Source organism: Rattus rattus, chromosome 4 (genome assembly GCF_011064425.1).
Source record: "Rattus rattus isolate New Zealand chromosome 4, Rrattus_CSIRO_v1, whole genome shotgun sequence".
NCBI lineage: Eukaryota > Metazoa > Chordata > Mammalia > Rodentia > Muridae > Rattus > Rattus rattus.
Window position 1 is genome coordinate 40,268,538 of NC_046157.1, and position 26,526 is coordinate 40,295,063.

At 37.0% G+C, this 26,526-nt stretch overlaps 1 protein-coding gene across 1 annotated transcript in view; it reads left to right on the top strand.

Annotated features, from left to right (window-relative positions):
- The window catches only part of Senp7 (SUMO specific peptidase 7), a 126,250-nt gene that overhangs the window by 80,517 nt on the left and 19,207 nt on the right, over positions 1-26,526 (top strand). The window contains exons 6-14 of the mRNA XM_032900304.1: positions 1,448-1,563; positions 4,758-4,939; positions 11,363-11,693; positions 13,189-13,346; positions 16,313-16,459; positions 19,822-19,855; positions 22,519-22,698; positions 23,001-23,263; positions 24,910-25,043. Coding sequence (XP_032756195.1) covers positions 1,448-1,563; positions 4,758-4,939; positions 11,363-11,693; positions 13,189-13,346; positions 16,313-16,459; positions 19,822-19,855; positions 22,519-22,698; positions 23,001-23,263; positions 24,910-25,043 — 1,545 coding nt within the window. The remainder of the gene's footprint in view (positions 1-1,447; positions 1,564-4,757; positions 4,940-11,362; positions 11,694-13,188; positions 13,347-16,312; positions 16,460-19,821; positions 19,856-22,518; positions 22,699-23,000; positions 23,264-24,909; positions 25,044-26,526) is intronic.

Genomic DNA, 26,526 nt, shown 5'->3' on the forward strand with positions numbered 1-26,526 from the left:
AGGTTGTTACGGATGTTTTTAAGGGATGGATGTGTATTGGGTTTGGTATGTTTAGGTGGGCAATTATATCTTATCAATTGGGCTAAAGGTTATTGTGTTGTGTATTCTTTCATGTGCAGATTTAAGAGAGTGTGCGGCGGCTGGTCTGGGCCACCACAGAGTTGGATTTGTGCTTCTGGCATGGAAACCTGCCTTGGGAACTAGATGGGTAGAGAGATTGCTGCCAGGCTCAGAGAGAGAGGCCTTTGGCAGTGTGATATGGGATGGAGCAAAGTGGGTGAGACGCTTTGCTGACTGAGAATTAAGATACCCAGCAGATATCTAGGGGGCACCGTGGTGCTGGACCTAGTGGGGATAAAAGACATTACTTTTTTAATTTTTTATATTTTTACAACAACATTGTATGTGTGTGTGTGTGTGTGTGTGTGTATCACATTTGCTTATGTTTTAAAAGGAAGTATTTTGGAAAGTCAAGAGGGTATTTTTTACACTCTTTTAAGTAATCTATTGCTCAAATAGGTTTGAATTCTTTAGGCCAAAGTTTTTATTTTCCTTTATATGTATTTTCTTTTGTATTTTCAAAAATGTTAAAAGTTTTATTCTTATCATGGAAAAAATTGTTTCTTTTGTTCTTTTCTTTTTCTGAGATCAGGTCTTTTCAGTGCAGCCTTCACTGTTCTGGAGCTCATTGTGTAGGCCAGGCTGGCTTTGACCTCACAGAGATCCTCCAGAGGCTGGGATCATAGCAGTGCATCTCCACATTGAGACTAAAATTTGTTTCTCCCTCAATCTTTTATTTTAATTAGTTTGCTTGCACCTTAGATTTTAAATTATTTTATATAGATAAGATTGGTTAACCCAATCTGATCTTTATTTTTCTTTGTTTTTTTTTGCACCATTTTTGAGGTATATTAGCAGTAGCTTTGGTTTGTGTTTGCTTTATCACACACTGGCTCATTCACATTTACCTTTTGTCTTTGACTTATTGAATTATGCAATATTGCTCATATTGCAGGAACAGTGCTGAAGTTCTCTCTTTCTCCAAAGTCCTTTGGAGAAGAAAACTTACTTTCAAATCTGAGTTCAGTATTTTTCTTTCCAGGGCCTATATCATATAGGATTACATATGAGAATATATTTTTAGCCTATTGGATTTTAATTTAATGTGTACCATGTGTTCTCCAAATATATTTGAGTCTCATTAGAAAGGAATATAAGGGCTGGCTCAGTGCTTAAGAGCACTAACTGCTCTTCCAGGAGTCCTGAGTTCAATTCCCAGCAACCACATGGTGGCTCACAACCATCTGTAGTGGGATCCAGTGCCCTCTTCTGGTGTGTCTGAGAACAGCTACAGTATACTCATATACATAAAATAAATATACAAATCTTTTATAAAATGGTAGTTTTAAAAAAAGGAAATAAATATGATACAATTTCTGATTTGCAGGGGCTCAAAACCAAGTAGGACAGGTGACATTTCTGCAAAGGAGGCTGCAAATGGGAGACAGGAGCAGGGGGATGATGGAGACATCACGCCTGAGATGGTTACCCCTCAGTCTAAAGGTTTGTGATTGCTAGAAAACTGAAGTTCAGATTTTCCTTATTGTATTTACAATGATTTTTATTATGGATAAACAAAAATAAATGGGAGTTATTTAATACAAATAAAATGGCCTAAACATCTATTTAGATACCTACGTATGTATTTCTTTATTTGCTGATCCCAAAGGTTAATTTTGAACGATGTTTTTTTCCCTTTTGTGTGTGTATAGAGTGACTGAGTCTGTGGCGTTAGGTTGGTTTGCTGTTGAAATTGTTGTTTTCAGTTTTGTTTGCTGTTTGTTTTAACTTCTACCCACTCTTGTAGTCACACAGACATGGCTTTTATTCTGCTATACACTTTCCTCTTAGTACTGCCTTGGCTCTATCTCAGAAATTCTAGTAGGTTGTGCTATCATTTTTCACTTTATTTTAGGAATCTTTAGTTAAAATTTCCTTTTGTGTCTTAGGGTTTCATTGCTCTGAAGAGCCACAGTGACCAAGGCAACTCTTATAAAGGACATTTAATTGGGGCTGGGTTAAAGTTTTAGAGGTTTAGTTCATTAACATCAAGGTGGAAAACATGATAGCCCCAAGACAGTCATGGTGCTGAAGGAATTCTATATCTTGATCCTCAGGAAGCCAGGAGGAAACTGGATTTGATATCACACTGGGCATTTAAAACTTCAGTGCCCTGTTTCCATAGTGAAAGACTTCCTCTAACAAGGCCACACCTCCTCCAATAAGACCACACCTCCTTTTTTCCTCTTTTTTTTAAAAAATTGAATATTTTTAAATTTACATTTCAAATGTTATTCCCTTTCCCAGTTTCCTGTCCATAAACCTCCTATTTCATCCCCTTTCTCCCTGCTTCTATGAGGGTGCTCCCCCATGCACCTACCCCTTCCCACTCCCCACCCTGACATTCCCCTACACCAAGGGCTTCTCCTTGCATTGAAGCCCAACAAAGCTATTCTCCTAATAATGCCATTCCCTATGGACCAAGCATTCAAACAGATGAGTCTATGAAGGTCATACCTACTCAGATCATCAGATTCTGGATCAGTGGAATCAACACCATACTGTAAAATGACCAGATTGCCAGAAGTAATACACAGATTCAGTATAATCTCCACAGAAATTCCAGGAACTTTCTTTACGGTATTAGAAAAAAATTATAAGTGTTAATATGGAAACACAAAAGATGGCTAAACCAATCTCAGTAGGCAGAACACTGCCAGGAGGTGTCATAATATCTAACTTCAAAATGAAATGCATTACTATATATGCCAAATAAAACAAATACAAAATAATAATAAAAAGATAATTAGATTTAGATTGTGTATAGTACATTAGTAGACCTTTAGTTTTAAAATGCCCAATTCTATATAATAAGTTTATTCCTGTTTTGGCTTGATTCCTGTATAAGTAATAAATTATTTGAATGTAGGATCCTATAAAATGCAGTTTTTAGCTATTCTCAAGTCCCCTTTCCCTTCATTAGTCGTTTGTATTTGTTTGTTTTGAGACAGGGTCTCTCTGTGTTGACCAGGCTGGCCTTGAGCTCACAGCAATCAGCCTGCCCCTGCCTCCTGAGTGCTAGGATTAAAGCTGCGCCTACTTACACCTGACTCTTCTAAGTCTTTTACTGTAATACTTTTATTGAGAAATTATAATTCAATATAGTATTTATGTTAAGAAATTGTTATTGATCTTTTAATATAATTAATCTTTTAGAATTTTATACAATGTATTTTGAACATGTAATCTCACTCCTCCTCCTAACTTCTCCCAGATTCACCTCTTCTGAACATACCCTGTTCATCATTTCTCATTTTTTAAAAAAGATTTATTTACTTACTATGTCTACAATGTTCTGCCTGCGTATATGCCTACAGGCCAGAAGAGGGCATCAGATCTTACTATAGATGGTCATGAGCCACCGGGTGGTTGCTGGGAATTGAACTCAGGGAACTGAACATATTGCTTTACCTCTGAGCCATTTCTTCAGCCCACATGTCTTATTTTTAACTGTGCATTGACTTCAAGTTGTACTGCCCATATATTCCTATACCTGACTTTTTTTTTTAAAGATTTATTTATTTTATGTATATGAGTACATTGTAGCTGTCTTCAGACACACCAGAAGAGGTCATCAGATCCCATTACAGATGGTTGTGAGCCACCATGTGGTTGCTGGGAATTGAACTCAGGACCTCTGGAAGAGCAGTCTGTGCTCTTAACCGCTGAGCCACCTTTCCAGCCTTATACCTGACTTTTTAATGATTCTTAATACAAATAAAATTTGTTTTAAAAAGTATTGTGTTGATAATTGGCTGATTTTCTTGGGAGAAGGAATAGAATATTTTTCATTTTTTTAATTGGAAAGTTGAAGCCAGTAATTTTTAAATGAATATACATTGTGACTAAATGTTGCTTTGTGATTTGGTAATGTAAAATTAGAGTAGGTTTTCATGATGATGATTTAGAAAATAAAATAATTTAAGCTCTTCTTTAAAACATAAGATATTTTTGTGTAGCATATATTGTAACTGAAATACAAAAATATTTTAGTGGTGATTGGCATAGGCTTCCAACATGGTGCTTTTCACTTAAGGAAGTTTTTCACTGCAGAACGGTGGGTTTATTGGGTACTTAGATGGGGAGAGTTTTGATTATTAAAAGAAGAAACAGACATCAAGCATATTTATATTCTTGTAAGTAATCACATTTCAGAGACAGCTGATGAGGAAAGACAGTTGGGCTTCTTTTCAAAGAACAGCAATCATAATTTTACTCTTAAATTTTAGTGCCTTTACTTTTAAGTGAAATACATCGTGACTAGTTTTTAAAACAGACAATGTAAAAGACAGATTTTCCATATTTTAGTGAGACTCTTTAGTCCCAGCTCTCAGAAGGCAGAAGCAAGTAGATCTGTTTGAGACCAGCCTGGACTACAGAGAGAGTTGCAGAGTAGCCTGGCCTACAACAAAAACCCTGTCTCAAAAAACAAACCACCACCACCACCACCACCACCACCACCACCACCACCACAAAAACAACAACATATAGGATACACCTTCTATATTTTCACTCACTGTCACTGGAGAGTTTTGTTTAGTGAGCAGCATAGTAATCTCAGTACTACTATGAATTCATGTAAAAGGAAATTTTGTGTACTTTTTGGGCATAACTGTGCATTTTGTGTTTTTTTAAAGACTTAAATAGTGGAAATAAAGGTGATTATCGTGAAGAGGGGACCAGCAACAAGAACACTTCATATTCTCATTCAGAAACGGACTATACTCCAGTTTCCAGGAAGAGAAAGAAAAGGGGAAGAAGTAATTTTCATAATTCTCATAATCCTAAGTCTTCTGTGGATAATTCAACAGAATATATAGTAAGTAGATGTATTTAAATGTCATAGGAAATGATTTTTGTGCTGTGATAAAAATGAGTTCTTTGAACTCTCCGATTTACTGGATTTCTTTCATTTTTTTTCTAGTTGTGTGCAAACTTGATTTTTAAAATTTTAAATTGTACTATATTTATTTTATTTTCTGTCTCTGTCTCCCCACCACCACCACCCCCCCGTCTCTCTCTCTCTCTCTCTCTCTCTCTCTCTCTCTCTCTCTCTCTCTGTGTGTGTGTGTGTGTGTGTGTGTGTGTGTGTGTGTGTGTGTGTGTGTGTGTGTGTGTGTGTGTGTGTGCGTCTTGTCGTGTGTGTGTACACGGTCTTTGGGACTTAGCATCTTTCTTTTACTATGTGTGTACCAGCTCAGGTTGTCAGACTTGGTGGCATTCACCTATACCTGCTTAGCCATCTTGTCAGCCTTTCAAATTTTATTAAAAAATACTAAAAATTATTTTCAGAATGCAGAATTATTAAAGCAAATACAAAGTATTGTATATTATTTAAAAAGTAAAGCTGCTTTTACCAAATACTATTTTTTCTCATTTTAACTGAACCCGATTCACTTACTCCGTGAAATCACTTTCAGATTTTTATCATTAGCATGTATTTACCATTTTTAACATGTTTAAAGTAAACTTATTAAAAATAATAACTTTTGGTATAATACTTCTCTTTCTTCCTCCGTCCCTCCTTCCCTTCCTCCCTCCCTTGTTCCCTTCCTTCCTTTCTTTTTTTCTTCTTTGATTTGGTTTTTTGAGACAGTCTTTCTCTGTGTAGCCCTGACTGTCCTGGAACTTGCTCTGTAGACCACTCGGACCTCGAATTTACAGAGATCATTCTGCCTCTGCCTCACAAGTGCTAAGATTAAAGGGATGAGCCACCAATGCCCGGCTACACCACCTATTTCTAAAGGTCTACTTTTAGAGTATTATTTTATATATATATATAATTACAAAAGATTATAAAAGAAAAATTAGAAGTCACTTATTTTTTATTTTCTGTGTATGGCTGTCCTATATGCACCCTTTTCTGTTGGAAAGAGCCACTGACTCTGCCTGAGCAGTCATATATTTGTAGAGCTATGTTTTCTCAACTTGTGCAATCAACACTAGATTTTTTCCTACACTATCCCTCTAGTAATTAAATTTTAGTTCATGAGGTTTTTGTCAAATGAACAAAGTTGAAGCTTCTTTAGAGTAGATGCATGCAAGAAAAAGTTGCTGTAGTCATTTAGGTAAAAAAGTACGTCGTTCCAGAAATAGAAGAGGTAGCTTTCTGGTTCCTTTGAATCAAATCATTCAGGACCCTGTAGTGTCTCTGGTTATTTACATTTGTAATGAAGTAATAATGATGTCGAATCAACACTTTTTCATAACTTTTTTAATTGGATTTTTTAAAATTTACATTTCATGGTTTTTTTTTTTTTTTTTTTTTTTCAGAGTTTCCCGGACATGAGCCCCCATCCCTCTCCCCTTTCATTAACAGTGTTTCCTTCCTGGTTTTTCGGACCTATCCCCCCCCGCCATTCCCTACACTGGGGGTCCAACTTTGGCAGGCCCAAGGGCTTCTCCTCCCATTGGTGCCCAACAAGGCCATCCTCTGCTACATCTGCAGCTAGAGCCCAGGGTCAGTCCATGTATAGTCTTTGGGTAGTGGTTTAGTCTCTGGAAGCTCTGGTTGGTTGGCATTGTTGCTCTTATGGTGGTGCAAGCCCCTTCAGTTCTTTCAATCCTTTCTCTAATTCCTCTAACTACTGTGAAGGGTGTCGTTTCCCTAATTTCTTTCTCAGCCTGTTTATCCTTTGAGTAGAGGAAGGCTACTGATTTGTTTGAGTTAATTTTATACCCAGCCACTTTGCTGAAGTTGTTTATCAGCTTTAGTAGTTCTCTGGTGGAACTTTTGGGATCACTTAAGTATACTATCATATCATCTGCAAATAGTGATATTTTGACTTCTTCCTTTCCAATCTGTATCCCTTTGATCTCCTTTTGTTGTCTGATTGCTCTGGCTAGGACTTCAAGAACTATATTGAATAAGTAGGGAGAGAGTGGGCAGCCTTGTCTAGTCCCTGATTTTAGTGGGATTGCTTCAAGTTTCTCTCCATTTAGTTTAATGTTGACTACTGGTTTGCTGTATATGGCTTTTACTATGTTTAGGAATGGGCCTTGAATTCTTGATCTTTTCAGGATTTTTATCATGAGGGGATGTTGAATTTTGTCAAATGCTTTCTCAGCATCTAATGAAATGATCATGTGGTTTTTTTCTTTGAGTTTGTTTATATAGTGGATTATGTTGATGGATTTCTATATATCAAACCATTCCTGCATCCCTGGGATGAAACCTACTTGATCATGATGGATGATTGTTTTGATGTGTTCTTGGATTCGGTTTGCAAGAATTTTATTGAGTATTTTTGTGTTAATATTCATAAGGGAAATTGGTCTCAAGTTCTCTTTCTTTTTGGGTCTTTGTGTGGTTTAGGTTTAAGAGTAATTGTGGCTTCATAGAAGGAATTGGTAGTGCTCCATCTGTTTCTATTTTGTGGAATAGTTTGGACAGTATTGGTATGAGGTCTTCTATGAAGGTCTGATAGAATTCTGCACTAAACCCGTCTGGACCTGGTCTCTTTTTGATTGGGAGTCTTTTAATAGCTACTTCTATTTCTTTAGGAGTTATAGGGTTGTTTAGATGGTTTATCTGTTCCTGATTTAACTTTCGTAACTGGTATTTGTCTAGAAAATTGTCCATTTGCTCAAGGTTTTCCAGTTTTGTTGAATATAGGCTTTTGTAGTAGGATCTGGTGAATTTTTGAATTTCCTCAGATTCTGTTGTTATGTCTCCCTTTTCATTTCTGATTTTGTTAATTAGGACACACTCTCTGTGACCTCTGGTTAGTCTGGATAAGGGTTTATTTATCTTGTTGATTTTCTCAAAGAACCAGCTCCTGGTTCTGTTGATTCTTTCTATGGTCCTTTTTGTTTCTACTTGGTTGATTTCAGCCCTGAGTTTGATTATTTCCTGCCTTCTACTCCTCCTGGGTGTATTTGCTTCTCTTTGTTGTAGAGCTTTTAGGTGTGCTGTCAAGCTGCTGATGTATGCTCTCTCCTGTTTCTGTAGGCACTCAGAGCTATGAGTTTTCCTCTTAGCACTGCTTTCTTTGTGTCCCATAAGTTTGGGTATGTTGTCCTTTTATTTTCATTAAATTCTAAGAAGTCTTTAATTTCTTCATTTCTTCCTTGACTAAGTTATCACTGAATAGAGCGTTGTTCAACTTCCATGTATATGTGGGATTTCTGACGTTATTTTTGTTATTGAAGACCAGCCTTAGTCCGTGGTGATCTGATAGGATGCATGGGATTATTTCTATCTTCCTGTATCTGTTGAGACCTGTTTTGTGACTGATTAAATAGTCAGTTTTGGAGAAGGTTCTATGAGGTGCTGAGAAGAAGGTATATTCTTTTGTTTTAGGATGAAATGTTCTATAAATCTGTTAAGTCCATTTGGTTCATAACTTCTGTTAGTTTTTCTATGTCTCTGTTTAATTTCTGTTTCCATGATCTGTCCATGAAAGTGAGGTGTTGAAACCTCCTACTATTATTGTGTGAGGTCAAATGTGTGATTTGAGCTTTAGTAAGGTTTCTTTTATGAACGTAGGTGCTCTTGCATTTGGAGCGTAGATATTTAGGATTGAGAGGTCATCTTGGTGGATGTTTCCTTTGATGAATATGAAGAGTCCTTCCTTATCTTTTTTGATGACTTTTGGTTGAAAGTCGATTTTATTCGATATTAGAATGGCTACTCCAGCTTGTTTCTTTGGACCATTTGCTTGGAAAGTTGTTTTCCAGCCTTTTACTCTGAGGTCGTGTCTGTCTTTGTCTCTGAGGTATGTTTCCTGTATGCAGCAAAATTCTGGGTCCTCTTTATGTATCTAGTCTTTTAGCCTATGTCTTTTTATTGGGGAATTGAGTCCATTGATGTTGAGAGATATTAAAGAATAGTGATTGTTGCTTCTTGTTATTTTTTGTATTTAGAGGTGGAATTATGTTTGTGTGTCTTTCTTCTTTTGGTTTCGTTGCAAGGAGATTCCTTTCTTGCTTTTTGTAGGGTGTACTTTCTTTTGTATTGGGGTTTTCCATCTATTATCCTTTGTAGGGCTGGATTTGTAGAAAGATAAGAAAGTGTAAATTTGGTTTTGTCATGGAATATCTTGGTTTCTCCATGTATGTTAATTGAGAGTTTTGCTAGAAATAGTATTTGTTTTCTCTTAGGGTCTATATGACATCTGCTCAGGATCTTCTGGCTTTCATAGTCTCTGGTGGGAAGTCTGGTGTAATTCTTATAGGTCTGCCTTTATATGTTACTTGACCTTTTTCCCTTACTGCTTTTAATATTCTTTCTTTGTTTTGTGCATTTAGTGTTTTGACTATTATGTGATGTAAGGACTTTCTTTTCTGATCCAATCTATTTGGGGTTCTGTAGGCTTCTTGTATGTTTATGGGCATCTCTTTCTTTAGGTTAGGAAAGTTTTCTTCTATAATTTTGTTGAAGGTATTTACTGGCCCTTTGGAAATCTTCACTCTCTTCTATACCTATTATTCTTAGGTTTGATCTTCTTATTGTGTCCTGGATTTCCTGTATGTTTGGGCTAGGAGCTTTTTGCATTTTACATTATCTTTGATGGTTGTGTCAATGTTTTCTATGGTATCTTCTGTCTCTGAGATTCTCTCTTCTATCTCTTGTATTCTGTTGGTGATGCTTGTATCTATGACTCCCTGTCTCTTCCTTAGGTTTTCTATCTCCAGGGTTGTCTCCTTTTCTGCTTTCTTTATTGTTTCTATTTCCATTGTTAGATCCTGGATGGTTTTGTCCATTTCTTTCACCTGTTTGGTTGTGTTTCCTGTATTTCTTTATGGATTTTTGTTTCCTCTTTAAGGTCTTCTATTTGTTTACTTGTGTTGTCCTGTATTTAAGGGAGCTATTCCTGTCCTTCTTACAGTCCTCCATCATCATCATAAAATGTGATTTTAAATCTATATCTTGCTTTTCTGGTGTGTTTGGATATCCAGTATTTGCTTTGGTGGTAGAACTGGGCTCTGATGATGCCAAGTAGTCTTGGTTTCTGTTGCTTAGGTTCTTGTGCTTGCCTCTCACCATCAGGTTGTCTCTGGTGTTAGCTTGTTCTGCAATTTCTGACAGTGCCTTGACCTTCCTGTAGGCTTGTGTGTCAGCACTCCTGTAGACCTGTTTTCTTTCAGCTGGATCTGGGAACAGGGAGCTCTGCTCTCCGGTGTGTAGGTGCTCCTGATGACTGGCTTTCAGCTCTAGGCGCAGGCAGAAACCTGAAAGGTTCTGCCCCTGACTGCTCCTAGGTTCCTGTGCCTAGGGAGCACAGGTGGTGCTAGGGGATTTCTTCTTGGGTCAGGAATATGGGCAGAGGGTAGTCTCCTTTGAGTTCTCAGGAGTGTCCGCACTTCTGAGGGTCCAGCTCTCTCCTCCACAGGATTTGGGCACAGGGAGCTGTGTGACTAGTTCAGTTCAGTTCCAGGCGCAGGCTGGACCAGCAGGTTCCTGGTGCTGACTGCGCCTATATTCCTGTATCCAGAGACACTATGCAGTTTCCTCTTGGGCCAGGCATGTGGGCAAAGGTATTCAGAAGTGTCTGTCTGTCCCGAGTTTTCAGGATTTTCCTCACTTCTGGGTGTTCAGCTCTCTCCCCCACGGGATTTGGATGCAGGGAGCTGTTGGATCAGTTCAGTTCAGTTCCAGGCACAGCCAGAAACCAGAAGTGTCCTGTCCCAGAGGACTTTTGCCTTTGTGTTTTCTGAGTCCACTCCGCAGGTCACTTGAAGCAGAAGTTGGTCTCACCTCTGCTCTGAGGTGTGTAGGCGCTCCTGGGATTGGCTTTCAGCTCTCGGCGCCTTTTCATAACTTTTTATGTTCACTCTTAGATTCTTCTCCTTTTACCAAAAGCAATTTTTTTGTTACTAATTTTGGAAATAAAAATATTAAAACCCTTCTAAGTTTACTTAGCTGTGATACCTGAAGGATTTTTTCCTTCTTTCTTTTTTCCTTTTTTTTTGAGACAGAGTCTCTGGGTGTGGTCCTGACTCGCCTTGAATCCAAGAGATACTTCTGCCCCCCAAGTGCTGTGATAAAGACGTGCACCACTCCTCCCTGTGGAAGTTTTTTACTTGACCCTTTAAAAATTATTTAGGCATCAGATTTAATAGGTCAAATTCAGTATCGTCATACTTGGGTGGCACTGCCAAGGATAATTAGTATAGCTTGTAGCTATCTGTCTATATACTTATAAAAACAATACATTTTTAATGGTATTCCTTATGAGTTTAAGCCATAGAAAAACCAAATGGAAAAATGCAATTTCTTTACTTTCAAAAATATGTTCAGAAAGAAGAAGAAAATGAGTCTACAGTCTCCAGTAAGCTTGAAGAGTCCAGTGAAGACTCTCACCAGGACCCAGCACCACCCGAAGGACTCACACCAGACTCTTTGGAGACCGAGGCCACTAACGTGTGCTCATTCGTGGTTCAGGAGCCAAATGTTAGTGCTGCCTCTGGAAGGGCCTGCTCACCCAACAAAAGCTCGGAGAGCTCTGTTTCTAGTGAAGTGGCAGAGAATTCTTCGGCGGCTGAGAAGGGCGAGGCATTGACTGTAAAGGAAGCACCTCCTCCAGGAGGAAACAGTGAAGAGAACCAGTTGTTGATGTCAGCTGAGCCAAGTAAGTAAAAGAAACTGGAAAGACTCTCGCTCTCAAAGCTCTACTCAAAGCTCTTGTTCCTCTCAAATTTTGCTAAGGCAGTAAGCTGCTTGGGCTTCTGGGAAATGATTAATGTTAAGGTGAGGGCAAGCATCCCTTATAAACCTTGTAATACTGATTTGGGTAGGCAGATGGAGTCCGGAAATAGTAAGTGCTTTTATTCTATGTATATGAGTGTTTTGCTGCTGTGCATGTATGTTTATCACATGTATACCCTCAGAGACCAAATGAAGGCATCAGAGTCCCTGGAACTGGACTTCCATGTGGTTCTGAGCCACCATGTCATTGCTGGGAACTGAACTCAGGTCTTCTGCAAGAATAGCAAGTGGTTGTAATCAGTGAACTCTCTCTCTAGTCCTAAGAGTAAGTTTTAAAAAGTATTTACCATGAAGTAACCCAGTAATTACAAAAATACTTCTCGGAAGACCATTATTATTGTGATATTGTTGAAGTGGAATTTTAATGCAGTTTGACTATTGTCATTAATTTTGATTTAGTTAATTTTAACCATAGTCATCTGCTGCAAAAATCCAGAAGTCTACAGGGTACACGATGATTGTATCTGTATCTTGTAGCCATTAATTCTCCTTCCTCAAGGAACTAATGTGACTTAGGGCACCATTCAGAGTGATATCACAATATTTACTTAGAACTAGAATTTGTAAACTCTCCTGTTAGTTCTAACACTAACAAAATCCCTGCTTTAATTACTTAAAAAAGTGACTGGGCTGGGAATATAGCTCAGTGGCATAGTGCTCAGTTAGCATTTATAAGATGCTAGATTCACTCTCCTGCACAAAAGAAAGAGAAAGGAAAAGGAAAGAAAGAATAAAAAGATTGATTTTGGTTCATAGTTGAAAGAGAGAAGTGAGGAAAAGATTTATTTTTGTTTAAAATTATATAGGCTTCAGTCTAGGATTGGGTGGACCCAGTGCTTTGGGTCTCTTGTCAATGTTCTAGGTAGCAAGGAATGCCAGGAAGCACACAATAGAGTGAAACCATATATTTTATTCTCTGGGGAGCAAAGGGAACAGGTTGGGCAGACAACTCATATCCTTTTCTGGCAAGTCCCAGTGACCTAAGGATGTTTAGTAACCTGAAGATCTTCCACTGCTAGGCCCCACCCCTGAAAGGCTCTAATCACCTCAGCGGTAACACCTACAGGATGAAGCACATCTCTGGGGACACTCACTACCCGGAGTGTACTGTTGTTCACTTATGGCTTTAGTCATCTTTACATACCTTTATTCTTTAGAGGGTTGGACTGTAGGAAGCTACTGTATAATAATGCTCATATGGACTCTGTATGTAACTACTACTAATAAGGTCATGAAAAATAGTCTAGATTTAATTTGAATATATATGTTAGATTTAATGTGATTATTAAAGATAATTAGTTAGAAAGTTACTTTTAAGTCATTATTGTGACACATTTAAAATACATTTTCCTTTTTAGTTGTTGTTTCCAGTGACGAAGAAGGACCGGTTGAACATAAGAATTCAGTGATTCTAAAATTACAGCCTTCTCAAGATTATGAGATTATGAGTGAAAATCAGACTACTTCTGATCCACAGTTGTCAGAATTAATGCTGGGTGCATGTGAATCTGTACAGGTAATTTATCTCTGTATCTGCATCTTGTAGCCATTAATAATAGAGTAATAGGGAAGTATTTTGTCTTATTATCAAGGCTTAAAACAATTTTTATTGCATTTATTTACTTATTTGCGTGTATGTGCATTGGGATGCGAAGGCCTTGGCACAGTGTGGAGGTCAGAGAACAACCTGCTGTAGTTTTGTTTTCCATTATGTAGGTCCCAGAGGTTGACCTCATGTTGTTCGTCCTAGTGGAACTTACCTGCTGAGCCATGTTTCCAGCCCCTAGGAAAATATTCTTATTGGTTAATATCTATTGTTTCAGTAAGCAGAATATTATGATAAAAGATTATGCAGTTCCTGAGTATGAGTTTCACAACCACTTTACTATTCGTTTTAGTGACATCTTTTTTTAGTTTAGATATTCTGTGACTTGAAAGTATTTTCTTTTCCATGGTTCTCATTGAACTATAACTTTGCTCTTTGTCTCCTCTTGGACTAATATGTCTATTTTGGATTATGTCTTTTCCTTACATAACTATCTTCAAATACAGAATTTATAATAAGGTATATAGATTTGATGTAGCAGGGGGTTCTTAAGCACTCACATTTCTCTTTAAACAATTATGTATTTTGAGTGTGTGTGTGTGTGTGTGTGTGTGTGTGTGTGTGTAGCATTTATGTGCAGGTCTGAAAATGCTTGGGAATTGTTCTTTTCTTCCACAATTGGATTCCAGGGATCAACTGTAACTTAGGTCATCAAGTTTAAAGGCAGGAGTTTGCTGAGCCGTCTTGCCTAGCCATCCGCTAACAGCTCTTAATTGCTAATTAAAAATGCAGTAGCAAGAAGGGTAGAGTTAGATCTGGGAGGAATTAGGGGGAGGAGTTGTAGGTAATTATGACTGAAATAAACTGTATGTTTGTGAAATTTTCAAACTATATAGTACTATAATTCTATATAATAACTGCTAATGTGTCATACATGCAGATGGAAGGGTTGGAACTGGTGACTGAACTGAGAGCTTTAACTATAATATTTTTGCAGAGGTATTATCTTCTAGTTCAAAAGTTCAATCTGGCTTTATATAGAACAACGCTAAAAAAAATTCAGCTACTCTTGAGTTGTATATGGTAGCTCTCTGTGTCCCGAGGATACACAAAAAATATTCACCCAAGCCATGATGAATGCTGTGCCAGGCACGTTCTATTTGTTACTCTCTGTTAACAACCCTTTATCTGAACGCTATTTAAAGCCCATCACAGTCTCAATTTTTGCCATTGAAAAGTATATTAAAATACAATAGTAAGAATATTATCTTGGTTAATAGAAGCAATTTTGTTTGTTTAAATATTTGACCTAAGTAGGTAAACCTGAATTTGGGTCTTAGTTTTGCTTCTTGTTGAGTACAGGACCACAAGCAAGTTAACCTAAGCACTCCAAACTGTTAACGTTGTTCACGAAATGGGGCGTGAGGGCCTATTTGGTCAGTAGTCATAGAGATTAAACTGAAATATTTAAAAACTTACTGTAAACTAAAACACTAACTCTAAAGTTGTTTCTGTTAATTTAAAAACTGAATAAAGCCATAATGAATTTAAAACAATGGCAGAAAAGAATATAATTAGGAGTTTAGTCTTAGGATTAATTTTTGGGTTTTTCATTTTATTATAGTAAATCTGAACTCAGTATCAACATTTGTGTTGGATTTTCTCCCTGACTGATCAGTTATTTTGGCTATTACAAAGAATTTCTCAGAAATTACTGATTAAACCTAAATTTTGATCTAGAAAATCAAAGCACTTCATGACAGCCATTAATAAATATTCAAAATATTAGTACTCAAAATCTGTAGCTTGAGAATAGTTTTAAGCCTAATAATCCTATTTTTATTTTATGTGTATGAGTGTTATCCTAGCACCCCATGTGTGCCTCGTGCCTGTGACCTACAGAATAGGGTGCCTGATTTCTGGAACCAAGAGCTACAGGTGATTGTAGGCTATGGGAATCAAACCTTGATCTTTAGGAAAAGAAACGGACTTCTTAAGCACCGCACTATCTATCTCCTGAGCTTTCAGTCTAGCCAGGCTGACCATATCACAGTCACCGTAACCTGTAGTTTCCAGAATTTCTCGGTTTGGTACGTAGTGCTTCCTCTAGTAGGGTCAGTGGTTCTTCCTATATGGCCACTTAGGAAACATTACTTCATGCTGTAAATCATGTGCTGTCTTCTCTCTGAAACCTTCACCGACTTCTTCAGGAGATTCCAGGTTTCTATTCCAACATTCTTATTCTCTGTGCTATTTCCAATACAGTGAAAAATTAATAAAATTTTTAGAAAAATATTTGACTAGAATTAAAATCTAAAATAGTCAATTTAATTCAACAAATACCAGTGTCAACTTGAATTTTCACTGTTTACAGGTTTAAAAGAGAGAGACAAAAAGCATAACTCTTCATCCTAACAAACTCAAAGGTTAATTAGGGAGTTTATCCAAGAATATAAATAATCGTAAGACAGAATAAATCTGGTAGCAGTCTTCTTTGGTTTTTCTGTACCTCAGCAACTTGCCCAAGTCACTGGGTCTTCTCTTCCCACTCCCTTAACCCCAAATGGTAAGTAAACAAATGTGTTTGGGTAATAGTCAGGTGAGAGAGTGGTCTTAAAATAGGAAATTAAGGATACAACTCAAAATAGGTATCATGTCTTTAAACATATATAAAATATCCCATAAAAATTAATCCCAACTTTGGTTTCATTTGTACATATGCACAAACAAAAAAAACTAAAAATGTACAAGATTAAAAATTGAATAATAAATTTAAAGTCTACATTTTATAAAAAAAATCTTATTGACTATTTTTGTTCATATAAAGAACAGTATAAAATTCTTTAGTCATCATTTAAAGAATTTTCTGTTTGAACATAATTTTCAGCTTTTCTATAATTCTTAAAAATGTTGCATTTATAATTTATACTTTTTAGGTATCATCTGAATTATGTCCGTACAATCCTGACATGGAAAACATTTCTTGTATTAACCCTAATAGTGAAATGGATCTGAAATTGGATTTCATATTTACTTGTGTGTATATTGGTAAAATAAAAGGAACTTCAAAAGGTTGTGTCACGGTAAGTAAATTCTATAACATTTTATATAAAAATCTCAGTAATATTTTACCACATGCTCACCAAAGATAAGCTGAAAAGGGACAACATAGACATACCAGAGTGGACAAGGGACAAGGCTTCAACCCTACATAGAGAACTAAGGCAGCTAGAAATGCTGAGAGCAGGTGAAATAGTCTTCCCAGGGAAGAGCCCACCATTTAGTTACCTTATACAAATGGTCAGCCCAGAAAATATGCATACAAGTAACATTATACAGACTGAGCAGGTTATATTTAGAAGTATATTGTCTCTGTGTGTAGATGCACATGCAAAGAACAGTGAGCAAGGAGGCTGTGAGTTTGAAAAAGAACTGGGAGGGGTAGGTGGGAGGACTTGGAGGAAAGGAAGGAGGGAAATGATGTAATTATATTATGCTCTCAAAATAAAAGAAAAACTTGAAGAAATATTAGTTAACACTTTTTTACTTTAAGAACAGTATAAAGTTTGTTTTAGTTAAAAACTAGAACCAACTAGCCCCCCCCCAAGAAAAAAATCTACAAGCGAGTTAAAGGAAGAATGTAAAAGATCATCAATGACTCTGTATGCCAAGACAGCTGCTGCTAATTTGGAATATATACAATTTCATATTCCTCGTGCATACATACTTACACACACAGAGTATGTAATATGTACATAAATAGTTGTTATGCACTATTTTGCAGTTTACTACAGCCATGTTAATTTACTTCTCTTTTCATTTCGAAGTGGGCATCTTTTAAGATTTCCATTTGTCATTCATTTCAGTTGTCCTGGTGTTTTGCTGTGAATGTCACTGGGTTAAGTTGTCTGCAGTAGTGTTCATTTGTGGTCTCACTTGGGAGCTGAGGGAGGAGCATCCTTGAGCCCAGGAGCTTGAAACCCTGTCTCAAAACAGACAAATGTATCCCTGCTTTCAGGAAAGCAATTTAATAAATCAAACTAAACTTATGTACATGAAGAAAGACGGAGAGATTCTATGATATTTAGAATTACGATGAAAGAACATGTAGGCAGTTTTGAAAGTTATAATCATATAAGAAGGGAAAAGGGTAAAGGTCTTAAAATTTCTGGGTCTCCAAAAGATGTTTTATATGTATTCTTTTTCAGACACAGTTCATGATTCTTTGTAACAGAAATAAAAGAGCTGGGTTTTCTGGGTAGGTTAAATATATTAGATAATTAAATTTAGTCCTTTAAACTTCAGAGTTCCTACTATATTAGACGTTATTGTGATTAAGGTAAATTTCTCACTATTGTGATAGCTACAGTTTAACTGGATTAGGAAAAGAATGATGGGAAGTTATGTAAATTAGAGCAGCTTTCTCGAGTTGGTCATTTGTTTAGTTATTAGTTACTGAGTGCAGCAGTAAATATAGTTTCTTTTGTAAAAAACCGTTAACACCTGTGGTCGTCAGAAAAGACTTCCAGGCACAAACGGTGTTAGAGAACTGTGCTGACACGAAGGGTATTGTGTATCAGCATTATAGTATTATAATAGTCAGCTTTACTCTCCTGCAAATCAATGTGAACTTTATCCCGGCATTAACATTTCGCTGGGAGTAGAGCACATGCGGTGACAGTAAACATTCAGAGATGCAGGTCAGGATCAGATTCTTGCCACGTGGAAGGAAGGCTTTAGTGAAACAAGGATGTTTGATGGCGTGGGAAGGAAGAGAGAACGCAAATGTAAGCAGGTCGGCACTAGAGACATCATTGCACAGCGTTTCTCAGTCATTTGGAAGTTATGTCTGTATAAATTCTGAAAAAGAAGCCAACTTTATATTCATTTTCAAGAGGTAGTCCTTTATATTTCTGAGATGTATTTTCTGAGACTAAGTACTCAGTAAAACATGTCAGAACTTGGGAAGGGAAGATGCATACCACAGTATGTTAGTTATATAAAACAAACAAGCTATTTGATTACAATAAATTAGATTATCTTAATTAGATATGGACTTTTGTGGTAATAGTGCCCTTTGACTGGGCCTTTTCAGCAGTTCTGTGAAATGCTCAGTGACTGACACAATCACTCCGTCACTGCGGTAGTACAGGCAGCAGAAGCAGCATTTGAACCCTAAATTCAGCATCTGGCTAATTTACCCCCATTGCCTCACATTAGGCTTCCCTGGCCAACTTACCCTGTGGAACATGACTTTTGTACTTTTAAAATTATAATATGAAGTCATTTTTAAATTAAGAAAATAAATGAAGTACAATTAAACCTGTGTTGACATTGGACACTGTTACTTGCCTAGAACTCATTTGCTGTCTATTTCAATTTTATCTTGTGTTTGCAAGTTCTATCTCTGATGTAGTCAACAGCTCCATAAGTGTCCTGATCAGAAGAGAAACTTACCATCAACTATAGGCAGATTTGATTGTAAGTAAAGGAAAAGCAGTTGTCAAAAAACGTGTGAAATTTTGTCTTGAGAGTTAGAAGTGTAACAGACTGAATAGACACAGGAAAGATAAGCAGAGGAAATAGTTTAATGATGTACAGTGATCAGAAAGAGCAAGGACCTCAATCAGAGGGAGTCTCACAGAGAAGAGAAGTGATTGGTCAGGGTAAGAGGCTGGGCTGCTGCCTGAGTCCTTTGGCAGGTGCATAACAATTACAAACTCAGACTTATTAGACGATTGTAGCCATTCTTTATTAAGCAGCTGACTTTTGTTATTATTGTTTGTGTGAAGTAAAGAAAATCTTCCTAGTTGCTGGCTAGTCTCTAAAGGCAGACGGTTCACAGCAGGTAGTAACAATTTTAATGTTTTATTACAAAGAAGTAGTGCATTAGAACTTTGGTTTGATCAGTAGTCACTTGTGAGTTTGGTTAATCCATAAGAGAATAATCATCTGTTTTGGAGACAGTTGCCTTGTGTGGGCTCCTGGCATTTCTTTTGGACATTGTCTTATGCCTTAAAATTTCATAGCCTACTTTTGAGAAGTAGGGTTTTACCCTTTTGTTGTTGTTCTTTTGTTTTTGCTTTTCAAGATAGGGTTTCTCTGTAGTTTTGGCAAATATGTAGACCAGACAGAACTCAGAGATCTGCCTGCCTCTGCCCACTCTTCCCGAGTGCTGGGATTAAAGACGTGTGCCACCACCACCTAGTGGTTTTAATAATTTTTATAAATGAGCATTTTGATAAAGTTACTTGCACTGTTAAGGACTCTTAAACAACTGTAAAACTAAGTCTTTACATTGAGATAATTCTTTGCTTTTTTTTTTTTTTAGTACTTTTATTAAGTACTAAAAATTGACTAATACTGAATACTTGAATACTAAGAAACTTGAACAGAAACGCATTTGGAGTAGTAACTCATATTTTGTTTCATATTTTTTCTTTAGTTCACAAAGAAGTATATTAAAATCCCATTTCAAGGTAAGCCATCTTCTCTTAATAACATTTCTTCACTGTAATTTTGAGGATAAAGTAATCGATTAGAAAATTTCTTAAATTATGTCACAAAATTTCCATCAGTCTTTAGTATAGAAAATAAGTAAAGTGAAGACCATTTAATAATGTTTCATGTTAACAGTTTTAGCAGTTCCAAAAAACTTTAAAATGTTTTCTAGTACCAAAAGAATATATTATTGTTTTAATGACTATAAATCAAATATAAAGTACTCTTAATGATTTTAGGATTAACAAAAATAAAAGTTTGATAGACAAATATTTTGCTATAATGAACATGATTAGGATAAAAACTAAAGAGAAGAGCACACAGACATATAGTGTGTATCTGCAAAGAGAACTAAAGAGAAGAGCACACAAATGTATAGTGTGTATCTGCAAAGACAGAGCTTTTACCCTTACAGTATAGCAGAGTGGAGATGTGCCCACAGCATAAAGGACACAGTTTCTCATTCTTCCCAAACAAAACATTTCAGAATAATTAGTGATGAAAATAATAACTGATAGAGAATAATCTCTGTAGAGAGTGAATTATAAAAAGAATAGGAAAAATAATGTGTGTGCAGAGCACAGATGCGAACTCGCATAAAGGAAGCATCGTTGCGACACTGAAGATGTGATTGAAGCAGTTTTAGTTCCTCAGCTCCTGCATGTGCAGAGTCAGTGGCCTGATATGGTAGTAAATGTGACAGTTGGATTACCATTTAGGTACTGAGAACATTCAAGACACGGTAATTTAATGGTCCTTGTTAGAAAACACTAAGATGTTTATGAACGAATCATTAAGACCTAATGTGGTGTTGTCCTTGCTCAGCTCATGTTTAGGCAGTCGTATTGATGAGACTTCATTGGGTAGCTTCTGCCATCCTTAGGAGACACAATATCAAGGCAAACTCCCTGGTGTATGGATCGTTCAGTTTTTCCGTTCCTTTCCATAATAGTCCCTGAGCCTTGGTGCAGGTTTTGTGTTGTAGATGTATCTGTTGGACTGTGATCCACGTGTCTGTGTTTTAATTGGTTGTGGGTTTTCTACAATGGTTTCTGTCTGCTGTAAAGAGACGTTTCCTTGATGAGCTGTAGGAAATGTACTTCTCTGTGAGCATAAGGACAAATATTTAAATGTAGTTAGGAATTATGCTGCTTTAGAAATGTGAGTGCAAGTTCTCCTCCAACTTCCTTGACTTCCCTGGTCCTGGGTAGTTGGCTAGGTTTCTAGAACCAAGCATGAGTTCCCTCTTGGTGGCTGGTCTTAAGTCCCATGAGAGAGCTTTTGTTACCACCAAGGGTGATGCCACTGATTTACCCTTAGGATTCCTGTGCCATGCGCTAGGTATTGTGGGTCATATGTATCATAGGTGGGTTGGGCTATTGGTTGGTTCCCTCCTTTGGAAGCTTGCATGGTGCTTTTTGGTACCACAGGGAAGAGCCCTTCAGGGTGCTCTGTCTGAAATGCATGGTGTCTTCAGCAGTATACACTTAACCTTCCACCTCTCATGGGCAGCCATGGGCAGAGCCTGTACTGTTTAAGGAGTCCCTTCTATGACTCTGACCAACAGCTCTAAAGAGGGTTTCTCATCTCTGGTGCTGGAGTTTTTGCTAGATGGTCTTTGGTTCTTTGAGGGAGTATTGTCTGCTCAGATGGGAAAATTTCATTAAACTATATGTGCATATTTATACACAAACTTACTATGTATAGAGATATTTTTAGGTTGGTAGTTAATAATGATTCCTTATGACTTTTTCAGCTGTCCTGTTATTTTTATCCACCCCTTCCTTCTGTATTTATCTCACTCTCCCTTCCCCCATTTCCCCATTTCCAGTTTTGCTCGCATCCCTCCCTGTTGCTCCTCTGAAGTGGTCCCTTTTTACTTTCCTGACTTCTACAGTTACTCAAGGCTAATCTACTCACATCTACAGATTTGAGGCTTGGAGCCCCCAGTGAGAGACAGCGTGCAACTTTTGTCTTTCTGATAAAGTCTGAGTCTGGGTTACCTCACTCAATAATGATCTTTTCTAATTCCATCCACTTACCTGCAAAGTTTATAATTCTATTTATTTTTAACAGCTAAATACTAAGCTGTAGTGTATATGTACCACATTTTCATTATCCATTTGTTGGTTGTGGGACATTTATGTTGTTTTTGTTTCTAGCACTTCTGAATAAAGCAGCAGGGAACATGGCTGGGCAAGTGTCTGTGGAGGAGGATGTCAAGTTCTTTCACCACATGAAAATTTTTCCTTCCCTCTCCTTCCTTCACCACTTACATGTACCCCACTTGCTCCTTTTAAACTCATGGCCTCATTTTCTTTTATATATACCAATGCAACTTGTTTAGTCCTTGTAATGTTACTCGTATGTGAATATCTTCAGGGCTGACCATTGGCATTGGATAACCAGTTGGTGTGCTCTTCCCTAGGCCAGGCTGTTTCTCCCACTCAGCATTCTTTAGACGACAGCTTAAGTTTGTCCTTTGACAATTTCACACATATTCTTCCCCACACTGCTTTGGACATGGTGTTTCATCACAGCAACAGAAATCCTCACTAAGACATACAGTGTATCAAGAAAGTGTCAGAGATGGTGTATTCCTAAATAGATTACTTTAAATTGTTTGCTTTATTTATTTCAGTGTCTATGAATGAGATTTCACTGACTGTGGACACGGCACGTTTAAAGAGGTTCGGGTTATGGGAAAGCAAGGATGATGACCACAGTAAGAGGAGCCATGCTATCCTTTTCCTCTGGGTTTCCTCAAACTACCTTCAAGACATTCAGACCCAGTTAGAAAACCCTATGCTAAGCCAGCAATGTGAGTATGAAGATCACTCTTAAATTCCAGGAGAATCCCCAAAGTTAGATGGGAAGTAACTTTTTCTAAAAGAGTTTTATAGGCTACCATTATTTCATTCCAGTGAGGTAGAATAGGAGCCTAAAATTGTGAATTTGGGTTTTTGATTACCAACTGTCTATTTTGAAATTTAAACTTGTCTGTTATTACCTAACTTACAAAATACTTGGTTGGGTTTTACATAAAACCCTTACTGTTATTCACTGTTAGAGTAACTATAATTGCCTTTAAAATAAAAATTGGTTTCTTTTTTTCTTTTATAGCAAAAGCCAATGAATTCATTTTCCTTGAGTTAAATAGTCCCATTTCACAAAGAGAAGAATTGAAATTGAAAGATATTATGATGGAAATCGGTGCGACAAATGGAGAATTACAGCTCTCTTGTCCGTTGCCCTGGGTTCAGGCATTTCCTTTGTTTCAGGATCTCTCTCCACAAGAAATCTCTTTTCTTCACTATTACTGTGCTTCAGCTTCCTCTTTCCCTGCTGCTGCTGGTGCAGACATGAAGAAGAAGCCAGTGTCTCAGGTTAGCATGTGACTAACATCATTGACAGAGGGTAGGAGATAAAAATTGCTCCACTGTTTAAAATGCTCCTTGTTGAAAGCATACAGGAACCAGCATAAGAAGCTGGGAAGTTTCTTCAACACAATCAGTAGTGGTGGGATGAGATTGTAACCAAAGGACATCATAAACATCTCCGGTCTGTACTGATGCAGACGGGGCGAAGACTCCAATGAAGTAATAAGTGGGGGACAGTTCTGACAGTAGAATTCAGTAACTGTAAAAAGATAAGTGAAATGCAAAGTCATAACTAAAACACTGTACTTAGGATTCTTGCTGGCCAGAGTCTTGAATGCATTCTGAATTTAATGGATGAAAACTCTGGAGAAGTAGCATGTGTGTATAACCTCAAGTCCCTTACCCCAAACAGCCATTAAATTAGAAAACGACAGTAGTACTCTGTAGTGGAGAGACCTGAGACAGCACCATAGACAGGTGAGCATAGTTAGCACCATCTGCAGTAAGGCACGCCCTGTCACACTGAGCAGGGCAAACTGCTCCTGTTGTCTTCTCAATAATATATATTCCAGCTCTGATGTCAAGTGAAGGAGGAGGCAGACCCACTGGGGACCAACGGCCTAAAAGAAGTGGCTGTTATTCTCCTACTACTAAGGTTCTGAAAGATAAGACAACACTATCAAAAGGGTGTTGGTAAGAAAGGTAGTGAGAGCAGGCTGAAGTCCTCAGCTAATATTCTAATAGTCAGATTTTACTGGTTTATGATAATAAGATTAAGAGAATATAGACAGGATTTTCTTTTTTCAACATTCTGTAAGTAACATTATATTAAGGAATAGTAATTAAAAATGTGATATTTAGGGGACTTTTAGAGGGCTTATTGGGTAAAGTGCTTGTTGTGCAAGTTTTTGGAAACCACAAAGGGCTGAAAGGAGAGAACCATTTCCACACGCATGCTGTGGAAAATGAATGCATCATGAACACCCGTACATGCACAATGTTAATGGTAGATCAAATAAAATAAATTTTGTCTTTTTGTAGATTGATAATATACTTATAGCTTATATAATTGTCATTTATGTCTAGAAGGAAAAGTGTTTCCTAAGTAGCTATGGCACACAGATAGATATATGTGTGTAGAAGTATGACCTGAGGCTCTTTTACTTTAAAGCCTATAAATAGTGTTAAATAACATAATAGTGTTAGATGAATCAGAAAATATTGCTATATGCAACTTTATATATTACTGTTTAATAATGGAATATCAATTTCTGATATAAGCTCATTCTCTTTAGTTTTAAATTTAGTTTGTCATAGTATTACCTACCTGTTTTGATTATTTTTTTTCATCATATTGTTTTGATTATTTTGAGACACAAAGTTGATTTCTTCTTTAATTGTGGAACTCATGCCTGGAAGTAGGACTTTAGGTTTAAACTTTAGCCATTCCATTATATTATATATGAAATCTCTTGATCAATAGTATTTTTTATTTGATTATACATGCATAGGAATTTTATAAGTTTAGTTGTTATTTTTTGATATTCATTTCTTTTAGTTGTAGTTTTTTTCAGTTACAAATACAGATTTTACCTCTGTTTTTCAAAATTGATGTTTGTTTTCATGTACTTACAAGAGTCTTTTTTTTCCAGCCCTCAAATGCAGATGCTGTCAAGCCTACTTACACCTTCCTACATAAACAAAGCAGTGGCTGCTACTCACTGTCTATTACTTCAAGTCCAGATGAAGAATGGCGAGAAGTCAGGAACACCGGACCCGTTCAGAAGTAAGAACTGTGCCATATCCTGTTGGTTGCCCTGTTCATATTAGTAGCTTTTACTAATGCCGATGCTGCTTTTGAGTAGTTTTCCTGCTGGAATGCTTTGAGTTTTACTGTTGTGCTCCTGGCTAGTGATGGAAATAGTATTGTTTATGAAGGACATGCAAATTATCATGAAAATGATAGGCATCATTTCATTTAATTTTGTGTCTGTATGAAAAAATGACTCACCACAATTTGGAAACATTCAAGAGTTTATTGAAAATCTTGGAGTAGCAATGTATGGTTTTAGAAATTGTACATCTTAACAAAAAGAAATTGTACATCTTATATGTGAATATATAATAAGGAAATAAATTTGCTTATTAAAGTATTTCTCAGTTTAAGTACTTTGGTGTTTATTTAGGTCTCTTTTTAAAGGCACTTTTTTTTTTTAATTTATTATATATAAGTACACTATAACTGTCTTCAGCCACACCAGAAGAGGGCATCAGATCTATTTACAGATGGTTGTGAGCCACCATGTGGTTGCTGGGATTTGAACTCAGCACCTCTGGAAGAGGAGTCCATGCTCTTGACCACTGAGCCATCTCTCCAGCCCTTAAAGATGCTTCTTTTTTCTTTTTTCTGGAGCTGGGGACCGAACCCAGGGCCTTGCGCTTGCTAGGCAAGCGCTCTACCACTGAGCTAAATCCCCAACCCCTTAAAGATGCTTCTTGATAGATTATCTTTCATATGTTTTCTGTTGGTGGTAAGGCAGAATATTCTGTACATTGGAGATTACTTTTATACCTTAGAACTTTTTTTCTCCCTTTTTTAAGCAATTGAAAGCACAGGAAAAGGCAATAACTAGTTCATAGGAACTATAAAATTATATTTAAATGTTCAGTTTTCTTTTTTAGGTGCTTTGATACCAAGATGAGATCAGTTGTGGATGTCACTGGGTTTCATGACATTTTTCTAGTACAGTTATAGCTTTATTAAATTACTGCATTTGCCCATCAAACGATCCCCTACTGATGCTGAGATTATAGCCTGGAATCCAGTCAGTTGTGTGTACCTTTTAAGAGGATGTGCCAGGAGATGCTTATGGGCTGTCATTTGTCATCCACCACTCTTTGGTAGTGATGGGTCTCATGCTTTCGTTTACGTCCTGTCACATATACACGGAAGCATTTTCTTAGGGGAAAGCTGCCTTGTTACATTTATACTGTCTATCTCCTGGCCACCAGAAAGACTGAATGGTGTTTTGAGTTCTGGCCTTTCTGAATGCAAAAGAATTCATTTTACATTCAAATTTAGAAGTGCAAATTGGAGCATTGGGAAATCTTCACTTTATTATAACACTTATTGAAAGATAAATATTACACAAAAGATTTGTATAATGTAGGAAAATTTGAATTGTAGAGATTTATGAAAATGTATGAAAGTATAATCTGTTATGTCTTAGCAGATACTCTATTGTATAGAGTTTAGCTATGGATATTAC